Genomic DNA, 15,485 nt, shown 5'->3' with positions numbered 1-15,485 from the left:
GGGAGGAATTTGAAAATTACACAGTAGTTAAAATGGCTACATTTTAATCACTTATTTCTAGTGGGTTACAAAAAATCTATCTGTTTTTCTGTCTTTCTCTTTCACTCACACCTGTTTCCTATGTGAAGTAGTTTGGGGGGTTTTTTTTATGAATTTTTGTAATTAAACTGGCTGAAGTGTTAGATTGTCATTGCTTTTCTAGGTTTTCAAACACTCAGAGCACCTTAAAAAGTTAACTAGAAAAATTTGCATTTCCTGCGAAAATGCAGTGTGGATGCTTAAAGCTGAAGCTGTATGCAAAAAGTAGCTGAAAAAGCTGAAAAGTTGCAGAAATTGTAAAAACTTTGCAGAAGCAAAAGAAGTTTGCTAAAATGGAATAACTTAGCAGAACTGCAATATCTTAGAAGAAACATAATACTTGGCAGAAATACAATAGCATAGCAGAATTTAGCAGAAATATTGTAACTTACCAGAAACATGATAACTTCTCAAAAATACAAGAATTTAGGAGAAATAGTATAAGATAACAGAAAGAATATATTTAGCCAAAAATACTTAAACATTACAGAAACACTATGATTTAGAAAAATAGTACAACAGAGCAGAAATATTGTGATTTACCAGAGACACTGTGATGAACTATGAATATTGTAATTTTAAATTAAGACTATGTTTTAGCACAAATATTATAATTTGGCAGAAATACTATAATTTAGCACAAATACTATAAAAAGCAGAAATACTGTACTATGATTTGGTAGAAAAAACTATAATTAATCAGAAATACTATATTTGGCAGAAATACGGTATTTGGCACAAATCTTATAAAATAGCAGAAATAGTATGATTTAGCACAATAGTAATAACTTAAACAGAAAAATTGGAAAAGCAAAAATGGACAGCTGAAAAAATGATGAACATGCTGAAGGTCCCTCAACTATACTTGTTAAATGAAAAAAATCAGCAAAAAAATCTATAACAGCCACACAATCACAAATATGTACACATAAGAAAACACACATGCACAGAGAGACACACACACAAGATCCAATTCAGTCAACCAGTCTAAATATATTGAATTTGAATCTTAGAATGAGATCATCCCATTAAAAGCCTTTCTCTCTCTCTCTCTCTCTCTGTCACACACACACACACACACACACACACACACACACACACACACACACACACACACACACACAGGGAGAGAAAAGTGAGTTTCTAGGTCAGCCTGGGAGCTGCTGAATTTGAATCCACCAATCAGAGAGCCTGTGCACTCTTTCCCTCCAAAACAGGTGCATCCTTTTTACACACGCAGCACAGAGAGACACAGGATCATTGCAGTCTATTTCTCATAATGACGACTCCCCTCAAACAAATGACCATAATTTCCTAACCGTAGGAGCTAGAACGGTCATTCTTACACCGTTTTGTTCAGAAGAGATGGGGGAATCTTCAAGTGTTGACAATTTATCATTAAAATATGAATTTTTAGAGATATATGACACGGATGACTTGTTGACTTAGAAGCCACGAATTCCCCAATATGCAAATTTGAATACCTGGAGCCCACATACATGATTGGCTGGCTGGGAAGCTGTGCAGGCCCTGATTTGTGGATTTGAATTCCTCAGCCCTCAGATATGATTGGCTGGCTTAGAAGCCATGAAGTCCCCAATATGCAAATTTGAATGCCTCAGGACACTTATTTGATTGGCTGGGAAACCGTGCAGGACCTGATTTGAAAATTTGAATGTCTAAGTCCTCACAGAGGATTGGCTGCCTGGGGACCAGGCAGAAATATATAGAAATACTATGATTAAGCATAAATACTACATTTAGTAGAAATACTATGTTTTAGCACAAATCCTATAAAAAGCAGAAATACTATAATTTAGCAGAAATACTATATTAAGCACAAATCCTATAAAAAGCAGAAATAGTATGATTAAGCATAAATACTACATTTAGTAGAAATACTATGTTTTAGCACAAATCCTATAAAAAGCAGAAATACTATAATTTAGCAGAAATACCATATTAAGCACAAATCATATAAAAAGCAGAAATACTATATTAAGCACAAATCTTATGAAATAGCAGAAACAGTATGATTTAGCACAATAGTAATAAGTTAAACAGAAAAATTGGAAAAGCAAAATGGACAGCTGAAAAAATACTGAACATGCTGAGGGTCCCTCAAATATACTTGTTAAATGAAAAAATCAGCATGAAAATGCAGAGGGAGAGAGAAGTAAGTTTCTAGGTCAGCCTGGGAGCTGCTGAATTTGAATCCACCAATCAGAGAGCCTGTGTACTTTTTCCCGCCAAAACAGGTGCATCTTTTTACACACGCAGCAGAGAGAGGCACAGGATTATTGCAGCCTATTTCTCATAGTGAGAACTCCCCTCAAACAAATGACCATAATTTCCAAACCGTAGGGGCTAGAGCGGTCATTCTTACACCGTTTTGTTCAGAAGAGATGGGGGAATCTTCCAGTGTTTACAATTTATCATTAAAATATGAATTATTAAAGATATTTGACTTGTAATGCACCATAACTGAGTAGAGCGAAGCAAAAACTGCCTTGACTTGCCCTCAAACAACGCTTTCTAACTCGAAATCTATTTGGAGTATCGATATCATTCTTTCACCGTAAGAGACAGCAGGCTTTGGTGAACAATCATGGAAATTTTCAGGTCTCTGTGGAAATCCAACAAAAAGTTATGACGAGAGAAAAAAGTGGTTCATTTCCACAGTTTGAAATCTGAAGAAATCTGAGCGAAGGACGAATTTCCTACCCTCAAACAAGTCCAACTCATTTCAGAACGGTAATAGGTGAGAAAGAAATTCTTGAATTGTGAGCGTCAGGGGTGTCTGAAGATATTCGGGGACAAGCCTCATGTCTTAACTTTGCTTCGTTAAGGAGATATGACGATTTGAATATGCCTCTCATTACAGAAATCCAGCGGTGATTTTGAACAAGCTCTCCATTCACTTTATATGGAGAGTTTTCTGACATTGTGTTGGTCTGAGGAGATTTGCGAAAATTCTATAAATCCCACAACAATGATAGTGACATTTCCTGAAAGCCAGCAAAAATACCTACGTTTTGATGTATAATTTGTGGATGTTGAGTGAAAATTGAGCAAGTAGCAAACAGTTGTTCGGACATGAAGAGAAGACTGCAAAACCTTCAGTGACACACTGGAAGCCAAGAGCATAGCAACCATAACAACGCATGTATTTTGTGAAAAATCACAATTTTGCAACTCAAAACTTTAAGAGGCATAAAAGTAAAACAGTAGAAGATTTGAAAAAGCTGATTTATACCTGAATAGCCCAATAATTTGAGAACATTTTAAAGTTTGAATGGTTGTTCTAGGTGAAAATATGAGGAAGTAGTTAAGTTTCAAAAACAAGCAAATTTTAGCAGAATTGCTGAAGTTTCCCATTCATTTCAATGGGACAAATTAAGCTTAATATTTTAAAAAGTATAATAGTGAAAAATACCAAAAGACATAGCACACATTAGCAGAAATAGCAGAATAGTTTAAAATTTGAACGGTGAAAATCGACTGAAAATTGCGGAAGTAGTTAAGTGCCAAAAAGTGTACGGAAGTCCCAAGAGGAACTCAATAGTGTGGATGCTTAAAGCATCCACACAATAAAGAGAAACAGGAACTCAATAGTGTGGATGCTTAAAGCATCCACACAATTACTCTGTACAGACACAGGTCACTGCCAGCAGCCATGAGATAAACATTTCAATTTTGAGGTAAAGTATTTTGTCAGAGTAAAAGGTGTCTACTGGTAATAGGAAATGAAAAGAATACTAAGCCCTCTTTGTTGACCTGTAACTCTGCTATTCAGTTATCACTAAAGTACTTTATCACTTGAATGTAAACATCCCTCCGCTATGAGTAACTGTCTTATTATGTTAAAGTGATTTAGGTGCCAAAGTGATCCTAGGACCTATGTCTTCAGAGGCAATTTGTGCCTGATAGGCTCTCCAAAGGCAAATTGGTGAGGGGCTAGACTAAGTGTAATTCAACAACAAGGATTCAGGAAATCTCACTGGGACCAATAGTTGGATGAAGACTGAATGAATCAATCTCCATTTTTTCTTCTGGCTTTATAACATTTCAGCCCTGTGTTAGATTCCAGTCCCCCCGCAACCCTGATAAGGATAAGTGGAAGAGAATGGATGGATTAAAGGCCATTCCACTTGAACATCAGAGATTTGCTATAAAAATTGCAAGAGGAAAGAAACATAGCTTAAGGTAAGAGTGCTTTTAGACATGTTTTGAAGGTTTATATTAAAATTCCATTATCTAGGTCTGTAATTGTTTTTAGGTTAAATAACTGGTACCCAGGTCACCCCTGCGGGCGGTTTATCCTTCAAGCTCGGGTCCTCTACCAGAGGCCTGGGAGCTTGAGGGTCCTGCGCAGTATCTTAGCTGTTCCCAGGACTGCGCTCTTCTGGACAGAGATCTCCGATGTTGTTCCCGGGATCTGCTGGAGCCACTCGCCTAGCTTGGGAGTCACCGCACCTAGTGCTCCGATTACCACGGGGACCACCGTTACCTTCACCCTCCACATCCTCTCGAGCTCTTCTCTGAGCCCTTGGTATTTCTCCAGCTTCTCGTGTTCCTTCTTCCTGATATTGCTGTCATTCGGAACCGCTACATCGATCACTACGGCCGTCTTCTTCTGTTTGTCTACCACCACTATGTCCGGTTGGTTAGCCACCACCATTTTGTCCGTCTGTATCTGGAAGTCCCACAGGATCTTAGCTCGGTCATTCTCCACCACCCTTGGGGGCATCTCCCATTTTGACCTCGGGACTTCCAGGTTATACTCGGCACAGATGTTCCTGTACACTATGCCGGCCACTTGGTTATGGCGTTCCATGTATGCCTTGCCTGCTAGCATCTTGGACCCTGCTGTTATGTGCTGGATTGTCTCAGGGGCATCTTTACACAGCCTGCACCTGGGGTCTTGCCTGGTGTGATAGACCCCAGCCTCTATGGATCTTGTGCTCAGAGCTTGTTCTTGTGCTGCCATGATTAGTGCCTCTGTGCTGTCTTTCAGTCCAGCTTTGTCCAGCCACTGGTAGGATTTCTGGGTATCAGCCACCTCTTCTATCTGCCGGTGGTACATACCGTGCAGGGCCCTGTCCTTCCATGATGGTTCCTCGTCTCCCTCCTCTTTCTTGGGTTTCTGCTGCCTGAGGTATTCACTGAGCACTCGGTCAGTTGGGGCCATCTTCCCAATGTATTCTTGGATGTTCGTTGTCTCATCCTGGACTGTGGTGCTGACACTCACCAGTCCCCGGCCCCCTTCCTTCCGCTTAGTGTACAGCCTCAGGGTGCTGGACTTGGGGTGAAACCCTCCATGCATGGTAAGGAGCTTTCTTGTCTTGATGTCAGTGGCTTCTATCTCCTCCTTTGGCCAGCCTATTACCCCAGCAGGGTACCTGATCACGGGCAGGACGTAGGTGTTGATAGCCCAGATCTTGTTCTTACCATTCAGCTGACTCCTCAGGACTTGCCTGACCCTCTGCAGGTACTTGGTGGTTGCAGGTTTCCTAGCGGCCTCTTTATGGTTCCCATTCGCCTGCGGGATCCCCAGGTACTTGTAACTGTCCTCCATGTCTGCAATGTTGCCTTCTGGTAGCTCGATCCCCTGACTACCTTCCCTCTCTTTGTTACCATCCGGCTACACTTCTCCAGCCCGAATGACATCCCGATGTCATTGCTGTATATCCTGGTAGTGTGGATCAGTGAATCGATGTCTCGTTCACTCTTGGCATACAGCTTGATGTCATCCATGTACAGGAGTCTCGGCTGACTGTTCTGTCTACCAGTAGCTGGTGTTTTGTGCCTCTGGTATTCTTGCCAATCCCTTTCTGTGCCCCGCTCATGTATTGACCCATGTGCCTGTTCATCTTAGCCGATATGATGCCTGACAGGAGCTTCCATGTAGTATTGAGGCAGGTTATTGGTCGGTAGTTGGATGGGACTGGTCCCTTCTTGGGGTCCTTGGGGATCAGGACCGTCCGACCTTCGGTTAGCCATTCCAGGTGTCTCTCGTTAACTAGCAGCTGGTTCATTTGTGCTGCCAGACGCTCGTGGAGTGCAGTCAGCTTCTTCAGCCAGTAGGCGTGAACCATGTCAGGGCCTGGTGCTGTCCAACTCTTCATACTAGAGACCCTTGCATGGATGTCTCCCACCGTGATTGTTACTGGACCCTGTTCAGGGAGGTTGCTATGGTCTGCCCTCAGATCCACTAGCCACTGAGCATTGCCGTTATGGGTTGCGTCCTTCTCCCATATGCTCTTCCAGTATTGCTCCGTCTCTCTCTCTCTCTCTCTATATATATATATATATAGAGAGAGAGAGAGAGAGAGAGAGAGAGAGAGATAGATATAGATATATATAGATATAGAGATATATAGATATATAGATATAGATATATAGATATATAGATATAGATATATAGATATATAGATATAGATATATAGATATATAGATATATAGATATAGATATTAGGATTTTAAAAAGATCCCTGCGTAGGTTTTCATTCATTCTGGTCATTGTAGTCACAAGCCACTAGTAACCATCTTGGCTGTCACATGAGCTGAGATGTGGGGAAAAAATAATTTTGACTGTAAGGGACCAAGGTGTAAAACCTCTGTATGACATTACTCCAACACACAATCATGTGAATTACTGATGGTGACTTGGAGCAAGGTGTAGTAGAAGTAGGAGTATAGCTGACTAATAGCTGGTGTCATAATCCACCCCTTGTGTTCAATAATGGTTGGTCACAGTGGACTTACTTGGCTTCTTTTTTTTTGACAGTGTGACCTTTCTTCTAAAACACAGCTGAGTCTTTTCCTGTTGTGGTCAATACTTAGCCCCAAAATACAGTGAACCTGAACTTTCTAAGAAAGTAGTGACGGTGGTACGTCTTCTGAACAAGGAAGGATGTCTTGTGACTCCAGAAAAGGTCCTCTTAAAGATGTACACTGAGATCCTTACAGCTGGAGTCCTCTTCAACAGCTACTCCCTCGATGTATAGGAGTGTGACGGGGGGGATTCTACACTTCCTGAAATCCACAATCATCTCCTTGGTTTTCTAGAGCACCAGCCTGCTGGTTGTTTTGTAATTCCTGCCTGTAGTCAGACGCATCACTGTTGGTTCTCCATCTCACCACTCCTGTGTCATCTACAAACGTCACAATGTGAGAGCTTTGATATTCTACCGAGCAGTGTATGAGAGGTCTCATACACAACCTAGGGGGATCTAGTGATTAAGAAGTCCAGGAACCAACTGAAGAGGGAGAAGCTCAGGTCAGGTTTTGCAAGTTTTTGCTGCTGAGTTTGTTGAATTATTGTACTGAGGGCATAAGTGGTCCAAGAATAGGAGACATATATACAAGTCCTTATTCTCAAGGTTTGCAGGCTGTATGAAACACTGATGAGATCCCATTATCTGACAGCTGACTGGCACAATCTCTGTGTCCATTCTAGTATACTGTCAGGGCCTGCAACTTCATGTGGGCCACTTCTGCTGAGGTCAAGCTGAGTCGTAGTTCACCTGGTGTTGAAGTGAGTGTAGTCCTAGAGGGGCTCATTGAAGCAGACATGAAAGTCATTGGGGAAATCAGGCAGAGACAAATCCCAGTCTTATTTACACAGCATTTAAACAGCATGCTTGTTTGTTTGTTTGTTCAAAATTGGGGTTATATATTGGGGTTATATATATATATATAGCAAGACATTAAGTATATATACTTAACAATATATCGTTATCCAGGTAGGTTCATTTTAACATTTAAACTCAAGGTTGTTCTTGCTTTGATGAGGTCATAGGTTGAACGCCAGTCCATTTACCCGTGGGAAATACATTATTCACCGCTGTACGCGGTTCAAACAGAACCAGTTTCTCAGGTTGTATTCATGTAGATTTCTACTGAAGGATAGAAACTGCCTTTGTTCTACTTTCAATAACAACTGCACCATTAACTACAGCAGTCCCTAACACGATGCCTTTGATAACAACGTGTGAGAAATGAATTCATAACCTAGCTTAAGCACAGTTATATATAAATGATTAATTTAAAGTTAACTATACATCTAGCATCTAAGTAAAAAAAAAAGATTTTAGCTGGGCTAAAAGCCCAGCTAAAATTAACTTCAAATTAACTGCAAATTCATTGTTGAATTGTGGTCACAGCCAAATTCTGTACTAGTCTTCTTGTCTTACTTTCAGATTGCTCAGATGAGATCAGTCTCTTCTTCCTCATTGACCGGTAAAAGCGGGAGTTTCTGCGAATAGGTTCTCTACTAAATCCAGTGCTGGAGTCATCATCATCATGTTCCTCTTGGCTTGGTTGAACCACAACTGGTTGCTTTTCTGTGACGTCTTTTGGTTTCTGTCCCCACTTACCCCTGAACAGGGTAGCTACAGACATAGTGAAATCTATTGCTCAATTTTCGTGAAAAACTAAGACTGGAAAATGTTGTTTGGTGTTGAGGAAATGAGTGGAAAGAAATTTGCCATAGTTAGCCAGAATCCAGGAATAAATCCATCACTTGGAATCAGAAATTCACGTGAAAAATGAAAAGAAAAAAAAAGAATACAGTTGAAAACAATTTTAAGATCAGAAAAGGGAATCCTCAGCCCTCTCTTGCTCCTATCCGTACAGCAATAATGTTGTTAACTACATGGGTAACCTGTGGAAAGAGTGCTTGACGCTTATTTATGACTACAGTGTAATTATTACATTTATGACTCTCTCCTGTTCTTTGTCCCTCCTCTGTTTGTGTCCCTCCCTCTTTCTGCCTCCTTGCACCACCCTGTTATGTGCCAACATTCCTGAACTCAACCTAGTCTTACCAGCTTATAATGCCTTTCTGCTCTAAAACTTTCTCTGTTGCAGAACCAGAAAAGCCACTTGGAAATGCTTATAAATGTCTGTGCCTTCTACATTTCTCAGATCCCTTCATGAAATCAAGGCATGTTTTTGTTCTTGGCCTTTGTTCTTCAAGAGTTTCTGACCCTGTTGATCCGTTGTCCCACATAATAGTTTTATCTCTAGTCAGCTGACAAGGAGAGTTTAAAGTTCATCTTTTCCTTTTTTCAACAGAGCAATAAAGTTGCTTTCTCTGCCTTTGAACAGTACCAACCAAAAAAGGAAGTGCAAAGAATTTGTTTACTGGAATAACCTTTACTGTAAAATAAAGATCCTGCACAGTTTCTACAAACAGAAGATGGTTTACTGTGGAATTCACTAACCTACATGATTCCTGCTTTATTTACTCTTAAAGGAAAACAGAACGATTATGTTAATAATTATCATATAACTAAATAAAGAATGTGGAATTGACCGAATAGAATAGATGGATGAATGAATAATTATCACCTATCCATCCATTCTCTTATCAGGTTTGCAGGTTGCTGGAGCCTATCCTATAGGGCGAGGGGCGAGCTTCTCCCTGGATAGGTCACCAATCTGACGTAGGGCTAACACATAGAAACATAACCATTCACAACTATGGCAATTTAGAATTACAATCACATGTCTTTGGACTGTGAGAGTAAGCTGGAGTACCTGGAGAGAACACACACAAGCATAGGGAGAACATGCAAACTCCACACAGATGGTGGCATTGAACTCAGGCAACATTGCTAACCAATGCACCATCTCACTTCCTTGGATTAGCTTGAAGTAGCTAAGCTGGCCGATAACCAACATTTGCTCCCACATTTATCTTAACATCAAGGAATATTTTGCTCTTGTACTATTTACTTTGAATTTTTTTTTCTATATTTTTCCACCAGGTGGTAGTACTTTTTAACGTTTAAAGCATGCAGCAAGATTTCCCACTTTTTATTGTTTTCTGCAAGGGTGTCTTGCTACTGAAATGATAAGTGTGTTGTTACTGATGTTGGACAATGGTGGGTGCGTGTATGTGTGGATTTTAGTTCTCGCTACCTTATAGAGAAGTCTATAAGTTGGGGAGCAGCATTCCCACCATTCAAGTTAACCAAATCTCCATTGCTCACATAGAGGAGCCGTTGGTAAAGCAATACAATCGTGACTTCAATGAGAAAGCAAGAGAATTAACCTCAAATGTCTATAGAAGATCTTGAATTTATGAAAATCATGAATAATTCAGTTGTGCTTATCACTGAACATTACTGTTAGTGTGGCCTGAAAACCTTTAATTTGTTCATCCTACTGATGAACTGATGGTGTGGTCATGACTTTTTGACTGTCCTGAGTGTTTCTGCCACCTCCTTTAAACAACTGAATGCAACCATTGTTACACTTGTCCTTTTGTGCAATTAAAATATGTTATGTCCATATCCAAGCTGTAGACTGCACTAGTATTTTGCTCCTCCGACAACTGAAATCAACTAAATGTAATGTAAGAGTATGAACTGATAGGCTGAATCAATAGGCAAGCAGACTTGCGATTACAAGAAATTTAGACTACTAGAAAACATTTCCTGTAGAGAACAGGTTCTCGATTCCCATCCCTATACATGGATGATTAATGCCTTTGACCTGTCTAGTTTGCCTGCACTAGAGATGGCACCAGAAGGTACAAACTTTAATGCTGACTACTAGAGAAAAAGCAGGGCCATAAATCAGGTGTTATGGAATGGGCACTTTTCTCTACAGCCCTGAGCGGAGGATAGGAGCTAGTTGCCATGGTGATGTGAGAAGTGTCATCTCCTTATAGGGAGATATCCAAAAGGTGTAGGAGATGAAACTCGAGTTGGACATGGGGTCTAAGGGCTTCCCTTCAACTTTTTGATCAATCATGTTAACATTCTGTTTTTACCACATGCAATAAAAGTGTTTACTGCCTGGGTGCGCCAGCTTTTGTCTCTGAGCCAGAGAGATGAAGGTCCATCACATCATGTAAAACAATTTAAAATTCTAACCATAATTTATATATGATATAATATTTTCAATTTAAATATAGAAAGTTTAAAGTCCCCTGCCTTAAGGAGAAAAGCGACAACATATGTGTTGAGATTTTCCTCTCAGAAGCACGAGGACCTTATAAACTTTGTATAGCATTTAAAGCCGTGTAAGCTAAATCATTAGAAAAGCAACGACTACACATAATCGGCATAAAAGATATCGTATAAAGATGTTTGCAGGGAAAATTGAGGTCCGGTTAAAGCAACAAGTAATCACAGGATTTGAAACTGTGGGAAAAATTGAGGCCGGTAAAATAGTGGTCACTGCTTTTTGAGTTGTTTAATTTAAAAAAAATGTTATGAAAGCAACATGGTGACAATTGTATTGATATATCCACATGGTTTTTAAGTCATTTGGGTAACATACTTCCAATTTTTTTAAAAGAAAGTGGTGTAAATGTTTGTTATTGTTCTATGTCGTGTCTTTGTTTTGTTTAAAAGGTGCACGACTTCGTATAAGCACGGGTCTATTCAACAGAGTGTGACATTGTGTGTTCAAAAGAGGGTATTACGCATAAAAAAAATGCAACAGTGCTAACTAGTAGTAGGACTGAGCTAAAGCACCACCATCCAGTAGAAGGAGGGTGATACTGCAGGCCACTCCCCAGCCCCTGGTAGACATGGGTAGAATGGAAAAATAAGATTAATTAATTAAAAAATTAAGAAATATGATTTAAGGATTGAGAAAATAAGAAATTAATTAACGGATTAACAATGACCACAGTAATAACTAAGCATAAACTAAAACAGACAAATTTAAAAAAAAAAAAAAAAAAGTAATGAGAGAAAGAAACTGATGATGATGATGATGATGACGAAGTTGAAATAAATAACATAAAAATTAAACTTATAATTTGAGCAAATTTGTCTTCTCTCATTTAAAAAAAACCCCCAAGATATATAAACATGAATCCGTAAAGTGAATAAAACCCCTAAATCTAGTCTAAAACCGAGGATGCGATCGCCACAGTGCTGCACACATTACTGAAGCACTTGGAACACAGGAACACCTATGCACGGCTCCTCTTTGTAGACTACAGCTCGGCTTTTAATACCATCCGGCCATACAAACTACGTCCCAAACTCCACCAACTGGGACTTAACTCCTCTCTGTGCAACTGGATTGTGGACTTCCTCACTAACCGTAGACAGAGTGTCAGAGTGGGTAAGAACACCTCTTCCACCCTTGTGGTCAACACCGGTGCCCCTCAGGGGTGTGTTCTGAGCCCTCTGCTATACACTCTCTTCACCCATGACTGTATTTCCTCCTGCGCGTCCAATCTCATTGTTAAGTTTGCAGATGACACCACAGTGCTCGGACTTATATCCAACAATGATGAGAGAAACTATAGGACAGAGGTGCAACAACTAGAGTCATGGTGCCACGACAATAACTTGGTCTTAAACACAAAAAAGACCAAGGAGATCATTGTAGATTTCCGGAAGAGGGGTCATAACAACCATCTGCCTCTCTTCATTGGCAGTGAGGCGGTGGAGAGGGTGAGCAGTTTTAAATTCTTGGGGGTAACTGTGACCGAGTACCTGTCCTGGGGTAACCATATCACCTCAGTTGTACGGAAGGCCCAACAACGCCTCTACTACCTGAGGAGACTGCGGAGCGCACACATTCCCAGATCTCTGATGTTGAACTTCTACAACTGTGCCATCAGCAGCGTTCTGACGTATGGATTTCTAGTGTGGTTCCCCAGCTGCACCAAGGCCGATCAGCAAGCACTCCAGCGGGTGGTGAAAGAAGCTGGCAGAATTATTGGAACAAGTCTGCCAGAGATCAGTAATATCTTCCCCACTCGCTGTCTGAGGAGGGTGCACAGTATCCTGCGGGACCAACATCACCCTGCGCGCCACCTTTTCCATCTGCTGCCCTCAGGGAGAAGGTACAGGTCTATACAGGCCAGAACATCCAGACTGGCCAACAGCCTGTATCCACAGGCTGTGAGGCTCCTGAACTCTCTGCCCCCCTCTCACGGACAATAACCATATCCAACTTCTTAATAGCAATGAACTGGTCTGCATTGGTGCATCATATCTTTATTCTCTTCCCCCTCCTGCCCCCCCCCCTCTTTCTTAAATAGATAACTATCATATCTGATATCATATCTCACAGTACAATAATATTGAATGGGTTGCATTGTTGTATTTTGTCATGTTTCTCAGGTCTTTGTCTGAATTTCTACGAACATTATTGCTAAGGATTGTCTTATTGCATTGGAGTCACACTGGGTTAAATATGTACACTTGGGTTTTAAGGGGTATTTATTATTTTCTTCTTTTTTTTGGGTTGTATGGAAGCCCCAAACGCAATTTCATTGTTCTTGACAATGACAATAAATAAATAAATACTAAATACTAAATACTAAATATTTATTTAAATCTAATTTGTCTGCAAATGAGCTCTTGAGTTAGGGGAACTCCAAGCAACAAAAATCCTCCAGAACACACAGCCAGCTGCTCAATGAATGGGTCAGACAAACAAATTTTACCATTGTGTGCTAAAATCAAAAGAGAACTCTTTCAGATGAGAATACTCTGAAAAGAGTTCTGAATTCACTGACAAGGTTCGTGTACCACAACATGAAAAGTCTAATACCAGGCAACAAAAGACGTTTGACCTACTTGTTGTGCGTTGGAAACACCAACAAAATACAGAGTGTGTCCTCAGTGGCCAGAGACAGGATGTCACACTAGGGACATGGACAAGTGGGGGGGAAATTTGTCTGACTAACTCACTCAAGCAGAGAAAAACATCCTTGCAAAGGGATGAACTTTACTGTGATGCTGAGACAAATCCTGGTGGTTTTCTAAAGGGAGACTATCTTGAGAATTTTGTCACTGCTCAGTGACAAAATCAGTGACATCTCTCTTACTTGTGTTCCAGTCACCGAAGCAGTGGAGGTCGTTTAAGAGTTTACAGGATGACCCCAACCTCAGCAACAGGACCACTGTCAGCACCAACCAAGTGTTTCACATACAAGGGTCAGACTCAGCACTATAAGCAGCAACATGTGTGCACCAAGGGTTCCCCAAAACCGTTCCACGGGTTTCCTCCTCTTTTTGGCTCTCGGAGGAGGCGGACGCACTTTTTCTCCTCTCCTCTCCCTTATCTTCCCTGCTTAGCCCTTATGTCCTTGTCTAGTCTCGTGATTTTTGTATTACTTTTTCCCTGGAACACTCTCTCACAGTCTGTTTCTAAAACCTAAAAGAGAATTATGGATTCAACTAGTCTCTGAATGCTATTGACACCCTTTTCTCAACGAGAAGTCTGGGCTCAGGAGAGCCTGAGTGCCCTGGAGGGACTTTCCCTGCCGGATACACGATGGACGGGTGGCAGAAATAGAGGATCGTGTGCCTGGCGGGACTGTCGATCGAGGACGCTGAAGATATCTACCTATTCAGAACCATGATAACAGGGTTCTTGCTGATCGGAGCTGGCTTGGCCCTGGCTTATCGGAGAATTAAGAAAGCGGAACCGGCTGTTCAAACCCCCCCAAGGCTGCCCGCTGGGATTGAAATGATGGGACGAGGCGTGACTTCTCAGAATGCGCTCACTGAATGCAGCATGGTTAAGAGCTTGGAGGAGCTAACAGCTGCAGTGAATACTCAGAATAACACCTCTGAGCGGAAGTTGGATTACATCTTGGAGCAGTTCACTGCGGTCGTGAGGTCCCAGAATCTGCTCTTTGAGCACAAGAATGACAAGACCACCGAGCGGAAATTTGATAACATCATGGAGAAGCTCGCAGCTCTCCAACGGGAGATTGAGAGTCCAGTGACGGAGTGTTAAAGAACAGCTTTGAAATTCTCATGAGTTGTTGCAAAAGAAAAGAAAAATCACCATCATAATGCGGTTACCCCTTCGGCGCCAGCCGTGGGCTCAAGGCTGGAGCTGAACAAAAACTCCCTGATAACGACTGTGTTTAGTCTGTTCCTTCCCGTTCCATGCAAGGCCACCTGGGTTGGCTGGAAGACTGTTTACTTAGCCTGGCAGGGCGAAGGACACTGTCTCAGCTGAACTATGGACACGCACACACATACATATACTGATACTGATAAGCACTCACTGATGCATCACCCTCCCTACCCCGGATCCAACGCCTCCTCCAACGCTTACCTACCATCCGATGTGGACACTGGATCAGCTGGAGGCGCAATCAAAGATTGCAGCGGTCCCAGATCAGTTGTACACACTGGAACTCTTTCCCATGTTGCTTGTCTGTGTTTACTGTGCTATGGTGTGTTGATATCTGTGCATTCCTGTATTATCATTTTTGTGTTACACATTTTGATGTTTTTTTCCTTGCTACCTGGCCTGACCTGTCTCCCCAATGTGATGTTTGTGTATTGTATGTACGGTCGGCAAGGTCTGTCATCTCGGTTGTGGGCAAAAAAACTGCAACTAACAAATAAAGGCTATCTCTCTCATCTCATCTTATCTCTTAACAAAGAAAATAAAGGTAA

The 15,485-nt window shown here is 41.2% G+C and overlaps 1 protein-coding gene across 2 annotated transcripts in view; it reads right to left on the bottom strand.

Moving 5' to 3' along the window:
* The window catches only part of ngef (neuronal guanine nucleotide exchange factor), a 35,961-nt gene extending 27,477 nt beyond the window's left edge, over window positions 1–8,484 (bottom strand). For both annotated transcript variants that reach the window (XM_085370875.1, XM_085370876.1), the window contains exon 1: window positions 8,277–8,484. In XM_085370875.1, the coding sequence (XP_085227001.1) occupies window positions 8,277–8,484 (208 nt within the window). The remainder of the gene's footprint in view (window positions 1–8,276) is intronic.
* Window positions 8,485–15,485: the final 7,001 nt, after the last annotated feature.

The sequence above is a fragment of the Diplotaxodon limnothrissa genome, linkage group LG14 (assembly GCF_057381915.1).
Source record: "Diplotaxodon limnothrissa isolate DT_005_m linkage group LG14, D_limnothrissa_male_GT1.1, whole genome shotgun sequence".
NCBI lineage: Eukaryota > Metazoa > Chordata > Actinopteri > Cichliformes > Cichlidae > Diplotaxodon > Diplotaxodon limnothrissa.
This window is presented reverse-complemented; position numbering and strand designations above follow the sequence as displayed.